Here is a 13,010-nt window from a genome sequence, read left to right on the forward strand (position 1 = left end):
TTTTTGCTCTTTTAAGCTGGATGAAATTCTAATCAATTATGAGCAACAAAATATAAAATTTGAAGATGAAAAATGAACTTTGTGGTCCTTCCAAAGCGAGTCTCCCTGCAGCCTGCCCCAAAATGCACGCAGAGCATATTTGGAGTGACTTGTAAACACAGTATCGGAGAATGTCTTCTTTGCATTATCGTGTTGTGCTCTTATGTATTACAGTGAGCGAAAGAGAAAAAAACCCAACTGCTGAACCATCAAAACATGTTCATTTTCTTTATGTGACCAAATGTAAAGTTTTTAAGGGTTCAAATCTCAGATGATAGCCTTGCCTGCGATTGGAATTTACTGTACTTTCTACTGATATTTTAACAGTTCCTGAAAATTTCAGGTGAATATCTTTTTTCTAAGGTAGTGGTTGCTATGGACATTTGAAAGATGCAAGGACCAAAACTTTAACCCATTTTTTGTCAATAAAAGCCTGGTTTTCACTGAACCCACAGTAATATTGTTATTGAGATATCTGGCATAAATAGGGAGATATGAAACTTTGTCCATAACGCCATATTGTATTTTAGTTTTCATTATGAATGTTTTCTCTATTGAATCCATACCAAACATGAAAGTCATGATGCGACTTGTTGTGACTAATTTAATTTAGGCGGCAACACAGTGAGTCACTGTTCACAAACACCATAATGTGTTTCTGGTTACTGGACACTATAGAAACAGTATACAACTTGAGAGCCACATATTGATGTAAAACACATCCACACATCAAGACATTTAGAAACAGCAGTGTGAGAGCTGCATCCCAGAACCGCATGGTGTTAAGTAATATTCAGTACAAGACGGCATTTGCCCATTGGAGCCTGACGGTGCATTGTAATACGTAGTATGCTTCATGGCTCTTTGGTGGAAGCACGGCAAGTTGATATAAAACAAATCAGAAGAAGCTTGTCTATGAATGTATTTCCCATTTAAATATGTAAAAAAAAAGAAGTCAGCAGCACAAAGCACCACAGATGAAAGAAATTGTCTTTTACTGTGAGAAATTTTTAATTCATGTATTCAAGTTTAATTGCATTGTAAAACTTATTGCCTTTCATGATATCTTCTTTCACAGTCTAACAGTCACAGTCAGTTTATAATATATAATTAGATGTATTATTTACTGGATGCTATGAGATGGAGTTAATATTGTTATACTTCAGTTCCCTTTAGGAAAAGTGCTTTTGGTCGAACTGCTTTCTCTGTCCGATCTGCTCCCTCCTGAGTGGGTTCAAAGAGAGTGAGCGAAATGGAGAAATAAAAGGCTTTTAACATTGGTGTGTATTGCGTCTGCCAGAGTGGAGCAATCAACGTTAGGAGTGAGGAGAGAAAAAAAAAATCTTTCGAAAAATCTCACTTCAACTCGTCACCGTGGCCACAATCTTTGCTCACTAAACATCAAATTCGGACATTTTGTTGTCATAAGGGTCTTCTTTCAGACAAAGCCGCTTTTGTTTGGCAAAGGTCTCATTTAGAACCTTTTATTTCACTTCAAGCGAGAAGTCCCACTTTTCCGGCCATTTAACCCCATGTTATTTTGTTCGCCTTTTCTCCTCAATTTTTTAAAATCACAAGTTTTCAACCTGCTCTAATTCGCTCATTTTCCATCAGATAGAAAAAAATGAGAAGATGTTCGCATTCCCCAAACCCTTGACGTTCTAATGAGCCATTTCTGGAATCTGCATTTTGAACCGCTAAGTCGTGAGAGCCTTTTGTTTCAGGTGTACGCTTTCTCATACAACTCAGTCGAATGTGTGCGCGTGATGTGTCCAATAAGTTAAAGTTAAATGTGTGTGTGTGAATGTGCATGTTTCTTAAAGCGACAGTAAGGAACTTTTAGTTTATGTTGATTATGGTTAACTTTTTTTAACATTTCTTGACCGATTCCAATCCAATTTTAAACTGTTCAGCTCATTTCCAATTTTATTTAAGAATAAAAGAAAAATCAATAATAAAAGCACAACATTATTCTTTTTGTTTTTAAATGAAATGGAATGGAAAGCTATCTAAATAATGCTTTTTTAGCTTCACTGCCTGGTCTCTCACTTTTGCATAGCAACTGTCTCAGCCAATCAGGGCTGCCTGTCATCTCTCTCACTATTGAGCTCAATTCACCCCCTTTTTTTCTATGTGTACTCAAGGCTTGGCCTATGTACGACTGCTACTATTGCAAATACTATGACTACTACTACTACCTTGGACATATGATTAATTATGCCTAGGATTCTAGTTCCCCCCCGCCCCATCCAGGGCAGCAGCCATCTTGGCCAATTGATTAGGTACGCCCAGGATTCTCACCACTCCGCCCACCCAGGGCGGCAACCATCTTGACCAATTGATTAGGTACGCCCAGGATTCTGGCCAATTGATTAGATACGCACAGGATTCTCGCCACTCCACCCACCCAGGGCGGCGGCCATCTTGGCCAATTGATTAGGTACGCCAAGGATTCTCTTCCCCCTGCCCACCCGGGACGGCGGTCATCTTGGCCAATTGATTAGGTATGCCCAGGATTCTTACCACTCCGCCCACCCAGGGCGGCGACAATCTTGGCCATTTTGGCCGATTGATTAGGTACACCCAATATTGTCGCCACTCCGCCCACCCAGGGCGGCAGCCATTTTGGCCAATTCATTAGGTACGCCCAAGATTCTCACCCCCCCACCTCACCCGCGAAGGGCGGCGGCCACCTTGGCCAATTGATTAGGTACGCCCAGGATTCTCGCCCCTTCGCACATCCGGGGCGGCGGCTATCTTAGTAGCCATTTGACTACTACTAAAATTACTACAACTACAAGTACTACTGCTTCTACTGCTACAAGTACTTGCTACTACTCCAAGTACTACTGCTTCTACTGCAAGTACTACTACTACTACTGCAACTACTACTACTACTACTACAAGTACTACTGCTTCTACTGCTACAAATACTTGCTGCTATTACAAGAACTACTACAAGTACTACTGCTTCTACTACTACAACTACTACTGCTACAAGTACTACTGTTTCTACTACTACAAGTACTTGCTGCTACTACTACAAGTACTACTACTACTACTCACTACTACAAGTACTACTACTACTACTTACTACTATTGCTACAAGTACTACATGCGGCTTTCCACCTTGCAAGACTCAGCAGTCCCATTCAAAATTTCCATGGAATTGTTTTGTACTGTCCCTGATACAAATAAATCAGATCAAATCAAATGTTTAGCTTGGTATTTATTTTTTAAGTACAGCATGGCGCATTCTTCATGTTTATGCCATTAAAATTACCATTCAAATTATTTTGTTGTATTTTAAAATGACAATTTTCATTTAATTAATACACAATAATACCTATTGTAAGGTAAAATAGACCATATTTATAACGTATGAACAAAACTGAGCAGTTTAGGAATTGCATTTCCTTTTAAGGTATTATGAGTATATTAAATGAAAATGAAAATTTCCATCCATTCATCATCTACCGCTTATCCAGGGTCGGGTCGCAGGGGGAGGCAGCTTTAGCAGGGAAGCCCAGACTTCCCGCTCCCCAGCCACTTCAACCAGCACCTCTGACGGGATCCCAAGGTGTTCCCAGGCCAACCGAGAGACATAGTCTCTCCAGTGTGTCCTGGGTCGTCCCCGGGGTCTCCTGCTGGTGGGACATGCCCGGAACACTTCTCCAGGGAGGCGTCCGAACCAGATGCCCTAGCCACCTCAACTGGTTCCTCTTAATGCTGAGGAGTAGCGGCTCGGCACTGAGTCCCTCCCAGACGACGAGCTTCTCACCCTATCTATAAGGGAGAGCCCGGATACACTGCGGAGGAAACTAATTTTGGCCGCTTGTATCCGGGATCTTGTTCTTTCGGTCACGACCCACAGCTTGTGACCATATGTGAGGGTAGGAACGTAGATCGACCGGTAAATCGAGAGCTTTGCCTTTCGGCTCAGCTCCTTCTTTACCACAACGGACCGATACAGAGTCCGCATCACTGCACACGCTGCACCGATCCGCCTGTCGATCTCCCGCTCCAACCTACCCTCACTCGTGAACAAGACCCAAAGATATTTGAACTCCTCCACTTGGGGCAGGACCTCATCCCCGACCCGGAGAGGGCACTCCACCCTTTTCGGACTGAGGACCATAGTCAAAGATTTTTTTTGGTGCTAATTTTCATCCCAACCGCTTCACACTCGGCTGCGAATCGCTCCAGCGAGAGTTGGAGATCATGGTTTGAAGAAGCCAACTGCACCACATCATCTGTAAAAATCAGAGATGCAATGTTGAGGCCACCAAACCGGCCCCCCTAAACGCCTCGGCTGCACCTAGGAATTCTGTCCATAAAAGATTTGAACAGAATCGTTGACAAAGGACAACCTTGGCGGAGTCCAACCCTCACTGGAAACAAATTCGACTTACTGCCGGCAATGCGGACCAAACTGTGACATCGGTCGTACAGGGACCGAACAGCCCATATCAGATACCCCGTACTCCCGAAGCACCCCCCCACAGGACTCCTCGAGGGACATGGTCAAACGCCTTCTCCAAGTCCACAAAGCACATGTGGACTGGTTGGGCGAACTCCCATGCACCCTCGAGGATCCTGCCGAGGGTGTAGAGCTGGTCCACTGTTCCACAGCCAGGACGAAAACCACACTGCTCCTCCTGAATCCGAGATTTGACTTCTCGACGGACCCTCCTCTCCAGCACCCCTGAATAAACCTTACCAGGGAGTCTGAGGAGTGTGATCCCTCTATAGTTGGAACACACCCTCCGGTCCCTCTTCTTAAAAAGGGGTACCACAACCCCGGTTTACAAATCCAGAGGCACTGTCCCCTATGTCCACGCGATGTTGTAGAGGCGTGTCAACTATGGCAGCCCCACAACATCTAGAGCCTTTAGGAACTCCAGGCGGATTTCACCCACCCCTGGGGCCTTCCCACCGAGGAGCTTTCCAACCACCTCAGTGACTTCGACCCCAGAGATAGGGGAGCCCACCTCAGAGTCCCCAGACCCTGCTTCCTCAAAGGAAGGCGTGTCGGTGGAATTGAGGAGGTCTTCGAAGTATTCTCCCCACCGATTCACGCCGTCCCGAGTCGAGGTCAGCAGCACCCCATCTCCAATATACACAGTGGTAATGGCACACTGCTTTCCTCTCCTGATGACACGACTGCAAAATCGATCATCGAACTGCGGCCTAGGTTGTCCTGGTGCCAAGTGCACATATGGACACCCTTGTGTTTGAACATGGTGTTCGTTATGGACAGTGCGTGGCGAGCACAGAAGTCCAATAACAAAACACTGCTTGAGTTTTGATCGGGAAGCCGTTCCTCCCAATCACGCCCCTCCAGGTCTCACCGTCATTGCCCACGTGAGCGTTGAAGTCCCCCAGCAGTACAAGAGAGTCCCCAGAGGGAGCGCTCTCCACCCTCCAAGGTCTCCAGAAAGGGTGGGTACTCTGAGCTGCTGTTTGGTGCATAAGCACAAATAACAGTCAGGACCCGTCCCCCACCCAAAGGCGGAGGGAGGCTACCCTCTCGTTCACCGGGGTAAACCCCAATGTACAGGTGCCTAGCCGGGGGGCAATAAGTATGCCCACACCTGCTCTGCGCCTCTCACCGTGGACAACTTCAGAGTGGAAGAGAGTCCAGCTCCTCTCAAGAGGATTGGTACCAGAACCCAAGCTGTGTGTGGAGGCAAGTCCGACTATATATAGTCGGAACTTCTCAGCCTCACACACCAGCTGGGGCTCCTTCCCTGCCAGAGAGGTGACATTCCATGTCCCCAGAGCTAGCTTCAGTAGCCGGGGGTCGGACCGCCAAGGCTGACTTAATTTTTTTTAATGAATACAAATAGTTGCCTTTGTGTGCATCCACTTTTGACTCACCTTCGGGATAAGGGTTCTGGACAGTGAGTGAGGGGGCTGCTGCCAGCGGGCGGTGACTCCCTGCGGCTCCTCAACGACTGACTCCTTTGCACCTGGCGTAAGACGCTACTCTTCAAATCCAGCAGTGTCGTCATGGTGCTACTATCGGCCCCAAAAAGATAAGGAGGGTGACAAGGTTTGTGTTAGTTTTTTGTAACTGCCCAAACTCTGCAAAGATTTATTCTTAAAAAGGGGGGGCAAAGTGAAAAACATCTGAAGACCCCCTCCTCCCACTCTACCAACCGACACAAACAGACACACACAACCCAAAATTGATCCATCCATTTGCCTGATCGGACTTTGGGTGTGAGGTGGGGGAAATCCAAGATTTGTTGCCAGTCATTCACAAGACACATTTACCAAAGACCATTCACACTAGCACCTATAAGCAGTTTAGATTTGTCAATAAACTTGACAGTTGACATGTATGGATTTGGGGGTAGGTTAGAGCATGGGAAGAACAATCAAACTCCCTACAAGAAGGCTCCAAGCTGAGATTTGAGCCCCAAACCTCAGAACTGGAACAGTTCTGACAGAAACAGTGTTGTGTTTTTTTTACAATAGTTTTTGTATTTTTCATTTGGGTTAGTTTTTATTTCATTTAGAATTGTGTTGTTTAATTTTAGTTATTCGTAATTAGTTTTTAAAGCAGGTTTGTTGGTTTGGATATTTTTCACTATTTTTTTTGTTTAGTTTTTATTAATTTTAGCTTTTTTATGTATGGAGTATTTGTCGAGTGCAAGCTAAAACAATATGGTAACTAGATTTTGTTTAATAAAGTAAGGTAAACAACAATACTCAAACGACTGTTTGACCTTCCTTCTTGTGTATGGATCACCGAATAGGATGGTGCTGTGTCCAGAATGCAAGTTCACACAGCCAATAAAGTTGCACACAAAAAATGTGTGCCAATGTACGCACAATATTGACAATTACTTTCAACAAAAAGGGCTATGGAGAATGACTCACTGCTTCGCCTCTCGATACCACCATGGAATACGACAAATTTACAGGTCCACTTCTGGTGCCAAACATAGGACAGTAAGGTGTGAAAAAGGCCATCTGAGATGGACAGTGTGTCTCATTAGTTGGTCATGATCGCCATGGCAACCTCCAACTGCAGTTGAACCCCTCCCCTCTTTTCCAGCTCCCACTTCAGGCTGTGAACGTCCGTCTGAGATGCTGGCCAAGCAATTGATTGACATTCATTCTCATTTAGGTTATTCCTGAAAGAAATCATCTAGACGTTGAAATTAATTTCTGAGACACCTGGACGAGGTACAGGTTTCATGGCACCTCTAGTGGAACTTTAAACAAAGCCCTACAACAATCAGGAATGCGGATTTGACTAAATTTCCTTGATCAATTAGATGTTAACGGAGGTCTTTATGGATGTTGCTTATATACGTCCCAAATGGGGGGGAAATATTTTCGAGTTCTATTGTTTTTTTATCCATGTAAAAACCATTTACATTTGATTGAAACATAATGCTTCACTTTTCCTGTTTGTTTGTTTTAAATGTAAATCCAAGGAAAACACTTACACTGTGGGAAATAAAGCACTTGTTAGGTTTAAGGCAATACAGGCACCCGAGACATGTTCTTCACTTTTGCAAAATTTAGAATCACACAAGCAACAGCTACAAGATTTGAGCGGGACAGCAACTATACCCAAATGTATAGTGTGTGTAGTAACACTACAGAAAATCACAACTCTCACTCACTTGGTCCAAGGCAAGCACTTCATTTGTTCACTTTGAATTTCCGTCAAACAACCTTTCTTGTACACTAGTGTGAGTTCAAATTTAAATAGGACTTTTAATGGCAATGTGCCTTTTTAATTGCTTGTATAAAAGCAGTTGAGTCGCTGGAGTGCCTGCCCACCTATCAAGTAGGAAAATAAACAACCAAGTAAATCTTATGGAGCTGCCAATTTCAGAAACTGTGCCTGTGAACGAGCCTGCGCCAAATGCACAACTCTGCGACACAAATTGCCAAGTGTAATTCGGTGCCTTGGTGATGAAGTACTGCCCCCGTGAGTGAAAATACAATCATTGCTTTTACTGTGTTTATGGGCTCTTTTTTCCCCCTTCAGAATTCCATAAGTCACAAAACACGGTGACAGAAGGGTGTGAGCATTGGCTCATTTGCAAAAGACATATAATTTCAGGCTGAAAAGTGTGCTGTATTTCTTGGTCCCCGGCTATTTTGACCAAATGAGATATCATACATGTAATAAGCTGGGGTTTCTAAAAACAAAAATAAAGTATTAAATAACCTTGATATATTTCCTAGGTTACATACTGTAGAATATATTTGATACTTTTACAAAGCCAGACATTCTCAGCAGTTACTCGTCACGTCCTTCACTTTCATTTCCACTTTCAGGTTGTCTTTCAAGGCTAACAGAGTTATGTAACCTTCATAAGATGACATCTCTCTGCAGAGCAGATTCAAATAAAGTAAGATGGATTTAATGAAGCAGAGGGCCGCAAGACACTGAGCGCGGGGCAGCTTTTCCTTGCAATATCAACAAATGATATTTCATAAATCAGCTCATGTTGGTCCAAGTCAAAACCTTTCTCCCCAATTACCCTTACTATAAGCGACTGTGTATAATCCAAGGGCCACTTTATAGGATTTATCTAAACATATCCTCATTTTATTAGCAATTGATCATTTTGAACTCAACAGAAGGTTGAGGGTCTATAAATACCTACAGCATAATTCTCTCTTTTAGCAACACAGCACCTTTCTTAGCTCAGGGACGAGCAACTGGCGGCCTGCTTTTTTTAAATTGGATTTCTTAGGGAGCAAACCCCTGTTTTTTGTGAAAATATGCTTACAAATGTGATCTGTACTGTAGCAGGCCTCTCCAATAAAAATCGTACATCTGCATTTTAGAGCTGTAATTTTAATAACGTGATACTGTGACACCACAATATTTTTGCTCACGGATATCATACCATCAAAATCTAATATTGACCCATGCCTACGCCTAATTTACCAGACCAAAACATTTATGTACAATAATCTCTTCCAATATTGATTACTGTAGCACAGATAAATTTATGGCTTGTACTTATTCGAAAAAAATACAAAGGAAGAAAAATAGCACATTAAATTGCAATCAAAATATTGAATCTGTTTTACTTGAAATGTACATGGAAATAGACCCCAAAAAAAAGGATAATAGGCATTCAATAGGAATTGGGTGCTAGGATCTGTAGTGTAAATCCAGCCCAAGTAAGTTTTTACTACACCCGCATGTCTCACAAAAGCCTTTTTGTGTGAGGCTGCAAATCGAAAGAGGTGAGGAAGAGCGAGCTCACAAAGGACGGCTGACAAGATACACAAGAGAGCTGCAGTGATTGATGGAGACGCCGTTCCACACAGTCAGCCCGACTCGGTCGAACACTATTTTAAAAAGTTGACAGGCCACGTCTGTGAGGCTGAGGAGGAGGCTGAGGGCGCCAGCACTTCAAGTAGAACAATGGCTGCTGCTATTAGCCAAGTGTAATAGAGGACAATTAGTGGAATGGGAGTCTGAGTGGACACCGTTTTGAATTAATATCATGATCCAGATTGCTTTAGTCTGAATCAGATTAAAAGGAAGTCATTCATAAACTCAAAAGTCACAACATTAGCACAGAGCCAGAGAAAAATGAAATTTTAGTTGGGGGACTCGAGTCACGAGTTGAGTCAGAGTCAGTCAGTCAGAGCCAGTTTTAGGACGAGGCAATTTACTTGGCTAAAACATATGGAAGACTCCTGAATTTATTTGTTATGGAGGAATTTAGAGACGTGTGAAGTCCTCATTACATGATTTTTTTTTTGTAAAAATTTGTACAAATATGGTGGCCATTTGTCACATTGTTAATTTGAAAATCCAAACGCTCAATCAGGTGTGCTTTTTGAGCTCCTGCTTCCTCCGTGCACTTTATGTTATGGTTTGCAAAAATACACCTGCCTCTCAGATGTGCTATTTAATCAGTCATTACAATTGATAACAGCTTTGACAAATCACATTGCATGTTTTAAATCAATCAATTTTCAATTAGCATTTTTGCATTACAATACGACCAGCTTTATACTTCACCAAATCACACCTCTTTGGTGGTTTTGCTCAAAGTTTACACACTCTGCCACATATCATCAATGGATCATTTCAAATGCATCCCGCTGAGACAAAGTGTTGGAAAATCCCTCAGGTTCCGATAAAAGGCCCATTATAGAAAATGCAGATAAATGGCACAAAAAAAAATTAAAAATACACCCTAGACAGGGGGTCTGGCACAGATATATATATATATATTTTTTGTATATATATTTAAAAAATCCTTGTGTGGACCAAGGCCTTAATAAATCAGGTCCCAGGACTCTTCTATGCCCCAGCTGCAATTACTGTAAATATAATTCCCCCCACCCTATAATCAACGATCACACACATAACGATTTTTCCTAATAATAAAGTAATTTATTTGTCAGACAAGAACACTCTTGTATAAAACTCATCATATGCCGACAAGTACATACGGGGGCGGGGGGGACCTCGGTTTTCTATGGAGATCGTTTGAACCTTGGTGAACCTCTGCCGCTGTAAAATGATAACCGCCTGTACATGAGACCCAATATTTTGTTGCTGTTGTTGCAGAAAAGCACTGCCAAAATCAAATTACTAAACGTGCCAGAGTTTGAACAGCTTTGCGTTTCTTAATGCAGTAGTGTGTTGTTTGAGCAAAAAAAAAAAAATTTTTTTTTTAAAAAAAAATAAATAAAAAATAAAAATTTTAAAAATAATTTTTTTAAAAAATAAAATTAAAAAAATAAAATTAAAAAAAATTAAAATTAAATTTTTTTTTTAAATTAAAATTAAAATAAAAAATTTAAATTAAAATAAAAACACTACCCACCCCCTAGCATTTAGTGTTATTCAGTGGTCAGTAGTGTAGAAAAGGTTGGGAACCACTGCTGTAACAACATATCAGGTTTTCTATCATGCCTTTAAAGGTAAAAAAAACAACAACATCTTTTCAGTTAGCTAAAGGTATAGATTTGGTTCACACCGACAATTTTAACATTATTTCCAAGCAGTTTGTGAATAATGTGGCATCCAAGTGCATGTCCATTAGCTGCCTCTCCAAGTGAAAAATGATTGGATGTTTTTAACGCTCCGCTGCGCGTATGTCTTGATCAGCAGCTCACTCGACGGCATCTCCGAGAGACCTCCCCAAGCGTATCGTTGAAAGTGAAAATGTTTTCTTGGCAGCGCTGAGGGTGGGGTCACACACACTCCTGCAGGAAGCGGCACGTCATTTACAGCTTGGCCCGTGCTGACAGGCAACAGGCAAGCAGCTGCCTCTCAGGTGAACTCCTTTCAATTACTGGCGTGGACCTCCCCCAGCAGGATTTCACTTTGTGGTAACAAAGCGGGTATCCCTGGTAGCGATCGGGAATTGGACTGGGATGGATTGTTGCGGGGGGCTGTTAAGTAGCTGCCAGGGAAACGCATTCAAGGCCAAGTAAATGCCTTTCTCCTGACATCTGTGCCGATGGCATGCCAGGGAAACACTCGCTCACCTGTGTCTCTTGTATGCGAGCCGATGAGCCCGGCAGCCAAAGGCGCCTCGCTGAGTGTCTCTATGGTAACGGTACTGAGAAGGAAGCTGGCAAATACAGGTAAATGGAATTTCACAAAAGGCCAGCAGAGGAGCCCTAACGAGCCTGCCATAACGCAGCTCAACGTACACATAGTTGGACGTGTAGCTGCCCTCTTGACGGCTTGCAAGATAGAGATACAAGAGAGAAAACCAATCAGGCTACGTTTCATGTTGGGTGGTTTCAAGCAGAAGCTAAACGTCTTTGAAGGATCATCAATAGTGTAGTGATTCACATGGGATAAAGTCTCAGTGACTGACTCATTTGCAATAGACTGGTGACTACTCCAGGTGGTAGCCATCCAGTCCATGAACAGATAAAATGTGGTGCAGTTTAGTGAAGTGCACTGCAAAAGTCTAGTCTCTAAATAACTGATCAGATGTCATCTTGCGCTCATCTAACACAGGTGGTCAGACACCAAAGTGCAGTCCATTGATTGGTCGGCAGAGAATAGTTTCCTCTGTGTGACAACGGGAATAGAATGGAAGAAGAAGAAAAAAAACTAGAGCAACTCGCCAAGAGGAGAGAACGCCAAATGATGGGATTATGTTGCAGGTTTAAGGTCATGTGTTCCCGAGCAACATTTTGAGTCCTCAGTAGCTCTGTAATTGTTAACATTGCTTTGTCTACCATTTCTTCATTGATTTGCTTTGTTTATTAACTTCATTGGTGGATCGTGCTAATGTGATGATGTCATACAAACTGAGGTAGCTGTCAGCAACCCAACAAGACGCAATGGTCAAGAAAGTCAAGCCAAATTCTTGTAGTTACCAACCATTCTTGGTGAAGTGAACTGAAGAGTGCTGCTTGATGGTAAAGTAGGTTGATATTCTGGTTGAAGTGGTATGCAACTCAGTGGTGAAATAAAACTAAATTTAAATGGTATAGAAATTGAGCAAGTCACTGAAGCAAAGGTTTTGGGTGTGATTATTGACAATAAACTGTTGGAAATTGGCAAAATCAGTAAGTGCGTTTCCATTACCCTCAGTTTTGCGCAAAAGGCAAGTTGCGCAAAAGCAAGCTGGTAATGGAAACACATGATTTTCGGAAAAAACTCAAATATTGCCAAAAAGTTTTTACGCTCTCATGAGATGGTTTTTGAGACGTGTCGAAATAGAAGCATTTCGCAAAAGTGTAATGGCAACACTTTTTGCGCATTCCCTGTAGTCATGTGACCCCCGCCCGGTCACAGAGGAAAGAAGTTAGGAAGTACGGGGCCACTCGCGTTTGTGTCGGAGCTGCCTCCGGGGGGATAATTATCAAGTCTTTTTAAGCACAAAGCGATTAGCTGTTATGGAGCCAATATGCCGCCATTCAACGCACGTCCCATATCGTTGCATGAGAAATGTCCGTTGCCCCTGGCAACGAGAAAACGAGCGACATATGGCATATGT

General features: G+C 42.7%; 1 protein-coding gene across 3 annotated transcripts in view; it reads right to left on the bottom strand.

Annotated features, from left to right (window-relative positions):
* baiap3 (BAI1 associated protein 3) overlaps positions 1 to 13,010 on the bottom strand; it is a 56,071-nt gene that overhangs the window by 39,172 nt on the left and 3,889 nt on the right. Inside the window, exon 2 of one of the 3 annotated variants that reach the window (XM_077559048.1) lies at positions 5,920 to 6,057. The exons of 1 other annotated variant lie outside the window; for it this stretch is intronic. In XM_077559048.1, coding sequence (XP_077415174.1) covers positions 5,920 to 6,053 — 134 coding nt within the window. In that variant the 5' untranslated portion in view covers positions 6,054 to 6,057. Of the gene's footprint in view, positions 1 to 5,919; positions 6,061 to 13,010 lie in introns of all 3 variants that reach the window. One more of the 3 variants, XM_077559047.1, reaches the window with a different exon arrangement.

Source organism: Vanacampus margaritifer, chromosome 2 (genome assembly GCF_051991255.1).
Source record: "Vanacampus margaritifer isolate UIUO_Vmar chromosome 2, RoL_Vmar_1.0, whole genome shotgun sequence".
In the NCBI taxonomy this organism is placed as follows: Eukaryota; Metazoa; Chordata; class Actinopteri; order Syngnathiformes; family Syngnathidae; genus Vanacampus; species Vanacampus margaritifer.